The sequence below is a fragment of the Acinonyx jubatus genome, chromosome B3 (genome assembly GCF_027475565.1).
Source record: "Acinonyx jubatus isolate Ajub_Pintada_27869175 chromosome B3, VMU_Ajub_asm_v1.0, whole genome shotgun sequence".
NCBI classification, from domain to species: Eukaryota; Metazoa; Chordata; class Mammalia; order Carnivora; family Felidae; genus Acinonyx; species Acinonyx jubatus.
Window position 1 is genome coordinate 66,672,043 of NC_069386.1, and position 4,963 is coordinate 66,677,005.

A 4,963-nucleotide genomic window follows, 5' to 3' on the forward strand; every position below is an offset into this window, starting at 1 on the left:
CCTTTTTACAGCTGTATTTTCAAAAGGGTGACAACTACTTACCCATTGTGCTTTGGGTACATTTGTATGAATCACTCCCAACTACTGTGTCTCCTAATACTGACCCCTGAGCTAATTAGCAGCCTGGTGTGATGGTTTCTATTTTGTAGCAACCAATTAGGCATTTGCTCTGGACAGAACTGACAACAAAATGTAAATTTAAAGACAGAAACCAGGGTCTGTTGGTTGAGAGGAGAAAGCCAAGGCCAGATAAGTGAAGATGGGGTGAGATTGTGAACGGGTTTTGTTTCCGGTAGTAGAATACTGGGCCTCCTTAAATTCAGATTCAGACCAAGGTACCCCATTAGCAAATAAATAAATAAACAGGCACATAAATATATATATACACATAAGCAAACAAGCAAATAGATAATTTTAAAAAATAGCGGAGCATTTGTGTTTGTGCTGGGAGAAGCGAGACTATAAGTCATGGCCACCCACCTGCTCTCGGGAGGCACTTCCTAGGTATAGACTTGTGCCCAGACCACTTCCTCAGAAGCAGCTTCACATCTGCCTTTAAGCTTCAGCCTAAATGGACTCTCATCAAGCCTTCCTCACCCCAGCATCTGACCCACGGAGGCACCGAATCGCAGGCTCCCTCTCAGCCACTCAATCCTCTCCAAGGGAGATTTAAAAGTGTCCTACTGTCGTTCTCACTCCCCTCCCCCCAACTAGCATCTCCATTTAGAGAGGGAATTTCCGTTATCGCCCCAAAGACAAAGAGCAAAAAGGTGAGGGACGCACGTAGAGAAGCCACACGACCGACTTGCGTCCGTTCCCACTCACCCACGCGTCTGCTCCCGGCTCCCCCTCCTCTCGCCGGGGACTGGCGGTCAGGTGAGGATACCTGTGCGCCTAGAGACGCCCCGAGGGGCACTGCGATCCTTCCTCCCGAAGTCACCCCACTCCCTGCGGGGGCCCCAGGACTCTTGCCCCCTCTCCCGGTGCGCGCGTCCCCTGCCCCTTGGGCTCCGGCGCGCAGCGACAGCCACACGCCGCGCTCGGCTCCCCTCCGCCGACCTGGCGTGACGCAGGCAGAGACTACTTAAGGGCGGATTAGAGGCGGCGGCCGCGGATTCCCGAGCCCGTCAGCCAGCTCCGCGCGCTGCGCCCAGGCCTCTCAGGAGGCAGCACAGGGGCGCCCGGTGCCTGCACAAGTGCCTGGCGCGGGGGGTGGTGCCCGGACCTTTCCCTGGCCCCCAACCCAGGGGGTGAGACCTCTCTCGGGCCGCCAAGAGCTCACGGACCTGCACGCTGCCACCCCCGCCCCGCCCCTCTCCCGGGCATCCGTGGGCTCCAGACCTGATCCCCGGACGGCGCGGGAGGTTAGTGCCCGCTCTCCCAACCGCGCCAACTGCCCCATCAGTCGGGGTGCGCTACGATTTCTTTCCTCATTTCCCTCTTTTAAGTGCAATAAAAGGGAGAGGGGATTCCTGGATTTTTTTTTTTTTAATTTGTTTGCTTCCTTAATTGGGGGGGCAAGCGCTCCCAGTCGGGAGGTGCGGCCCAGGGAGGGGCCAGGAGCGGGAACGTGCCCGGTGCTGCCCAGTCTTTGTCTGCTGCCTCCGGATGCACAGCGATGGGGGAATGGACCATCTTGGAGAGGCTGCTGGAAGCCGCGGTGCAGCAGCACTCCACTATGATCGGGAGGTAAGGGCGCCGAGCCGACTGTCAGCGGGCCCCGTCGGGCGACCCCCGGGAGTCCCTTCTCACGACCAGACCGAGCCCCAACAGCCCCCAGCCCATCCACTGCCCCTTCCCATCGTCCTCGGCCCGTGTGCCTGTGCCCCCGGTAATTGTGCACCCGATGCTGATGCCCGGTGATGTCCCCTTCCCCCAGCCGCTCCTGATCAGCTCTCCATCCCTTCCCCCTGAAGCACCACTGGGGGGTTGACTCTTCTCCCATTAGAAAAAGAGTTGTTGGCTCAGTCGTGGTACCCCCACCACTCTCTGGAGTCAGAGCCAATCTCCATCCGGTTCCCTAAATAGAATCTACAAGGAAGGCAGGATTGTGTTTGGACAGAGAAGGGCAAATGGGGAGATGGATCTGCTCTTTGGAACAGATGTATCTTTTCCCAAGAAATACTTATCAAGCTAAACTGATTTGGCTGTTAAAACTTACAGTATCAGACACCCACACTCCCAATTGATATTTTGTGTCATCATATGTATATATATATTCATATGTATATACACTATAAAAAGCTGTGTATATATGTGGATATACATTCACATGTCTGTTTATATAAGACATTAAGTTCAGTATTTATACTGAGGGTAAATTAAATATCCACTTGAAATAATTACATGCACACTCTGTGTGTAGACTTTGAAACAGGTACTCTCTGTTCAGATATTCCATGTGCATTTGCCATATCCAGAGTAAAGGTGTGTTTTTCGCCTCTGTGCATTCCATGTAGCAGATGAAATCTATTTGTTGCAAATACACCGTGCCCAATATGGAGATTTTATATATATATATATATATATATATATATATATATATATATATATATATATATTTGAGATCCTTGTAATATGAAGTGTTCCCAGTCTACCAGCAACCAGCAGAAAGGGAAGAGCCAAAAAAGATTTCCTAGTTTCCCAGGTCAGAACCACCAGGGATGGACAGCTCTTCAGTCAAAGGACTGGCAAACACCAACCAGAGCAGGGAAAGGAGGAGCAGGGGTTTCCTAAGTCAGTGACTCAACCCTTGAGAACCTCTCTCCCTCCCTCTTCCCCTGCTCAGGATCCTGTTGACTGTGGTGGTGATCTTCCGGATCCTCATTGTGGCCATTGTGGGGGAGACGGTGTACGATGATGAGCAGACCATGTTTGTGTGCAACACCCTGCAGCCCGGCTGTAACCAGGCCTGCTATGACCGCGCCTTCCCCATCTCCCACATTCGTTACTGGGTCTTCCAGATCATAATGGTGTGTACCCCGAGTCTCTGCTTCATCACCTACTCTGTGCACCAGTCTGCCAAACAGCGAGAACGCCGCTACTCTACTGTCTTCCTAACCCTGGACAGGGAGCCCCCTGAGTCCATGGGGGGTCCTGGAGGAACTGGGGGTGGAGGCAGTGGTGGTGGCAAACGAGATGATAAGAAGTTGCAAAATGCCATTGTCAATGGGGTGCTGCAGAACACAGAGAACACCAGCAAGGAGACAGAGCCAGATTGTTTAGAGGTTAAGGAGCTGACCCCACACCCATCAGGGCTGCGCACTGCTGCACGATCCAAGCTCCGAAGGCAGGAAGGCATCTCCCGCTTCTACATTATCCAAGTGGTGTTCAGAAATGCCCTGGAGATTGGGTTTCTGGTAGGCCAATACTTTCTCTATGGCTTCAGTGTCCCAGGGTTGTATGAGTGTGACCGCTACCCCTGCATCAAGGAGGTGGAATGTTATGTGTCCCGGCCTACTGAGAAGACTGTCTTTTTAGTGTTCATGTTTGCCGTGAGTGGCATCTGTGTTGTGCTCAACCTGGCTGAACTCAACCACCTGGGATGGCGCAAGATCAAGTTGGCCGTGCGAGGGGCCCAGGCCAAGAGGAAGTCAGTCTATGAGATCCGCAACAAGGACCTGCCCCGGGTCAGTGTTCCCAATTTTGGCAGGACTCAGTCCAGTGACTCTGCCTATGTGTGAAGGGGCAGCTTCACACATAGGGCCTGGGGAATGAAATCTGCCCCAAGGCAGATGACTACTCAGAGAGAGTGGCTGTATCTGCCCTCATTTGCCATTGAGCTATAGGACAAGACTAGTTAAGAGAAGACCCTGCATCAATGGGAGAGGAGAGAAAGTAGAGCCATTACCACAGGTCACACCATTGGTTCCTACAGAGACCACTGCGCAGAGTGATGAGATGGATGAGTTGGACTTCTTTGGGCCTTTTCGCTGATGGCCCAGTCTGATCCTGCCAACAGTGTGCTTGCACAGCTACCAAGTAGGACTTAGCTCCACTGAGCTCAATATCCTGGTGAATGGCATTAACAAATACTTCATCGGTCCAAAATTTGTGACCTATCTCAACACGTCCCTTCATCCTGGGCTGCAGGACAAACATCCTTGAGGCATCTTTTGTGTACCTCCCCCATCAGCATGCTCCTCTCCTTCAACCCAGGATAGCATGCCAGCTTTTTTCTGAATCTAGCCTTACAGTAGACCTAATATGGTTTATCTGCAAGCTAGAGGGAATTACATGGGGTGCTTTTTGGAGATTGGTCATGGCAGAGGTTCGCATTCAAGCCCCATCTGACAAGCCCTTAGTCACTATGAAAACCTTAGGAATGTCTCAGTATTTCCAATTTTCTAACTCAAACTGCACTGGTGCTGTTTATTAGGGGCAGGGTTTGGGTGGGAGGGAGGGAATTGCAATATGCAAGTATAAAACTTCTGTGAGATGGTCGTTGCACTGTTAGGCATGTGGCTATGAGCTTTGGGATATTTCTGCCTTCCGGCTTGTGGACTTTGGCTAGCATTAAAAATATTTTGTTGTTGTTGTTGATATCAAGGGTGTCTACTTGAGCCACAGAATTTCTAACTGGTGTATTCCATTCATTTTCTTATACTTCATTTTGCCATGGTTTGAATTTACCTGTGTGCTCACACCAGAGACCTTAATCAGCCCATGTCAATCCCAATTTATTATTTTATCAGTTATTTTTGAAACACACACTTAATCACTAGCTTAAGAAACCTGGAAACACTATTGGCTAACATGTGTTTACGGATGTGTATTTGAGACATATACCAAAGATTCAAAAACCTGTTTCTTTGGACTGTGAATATGTTTCCTTCTCTTTGCTCTTATATATTTAAGTGCCATATTATACCTTGTACATCCACTGTGTATTTAGTTAAAGCACTGGCTGAGAATAATATTTGAATAATTGCTTTGTGAAGCCCCCAATTTCCTTTGCATTATC

At 50.3% G+C, this 4,963-nt stretch overlaps 1 protein-coding gene across 1 annotated transcript; it reads left to right on the forward strand.

The window, feature by feature from the left end:
• The first annotated feature begins 1,061 nt into the window (after positions 1–1,061).
• Positions 1,062–4,377, forward strand: GJD2 (gap junction protein delta 2). The gene is made up of 2 exons (XM_015066373.3): positions 1,062–1,689; positions 2,789–4,377. The coding sequence occupies exons 1-2, from the start codon at positions 1,619–1,621 to the stop codon at positions 3,681–3,683; spliced, it is 966 nt and encodes a 321-aa protein (XP_014921859.1). The 5' UTR covers positions 1,062–1,618; the 3' UTR covers positions 3,684–4,377.
• The last annotated feature ends 586 nt before the right edge of the window (positions 4,378–4,963 follow it).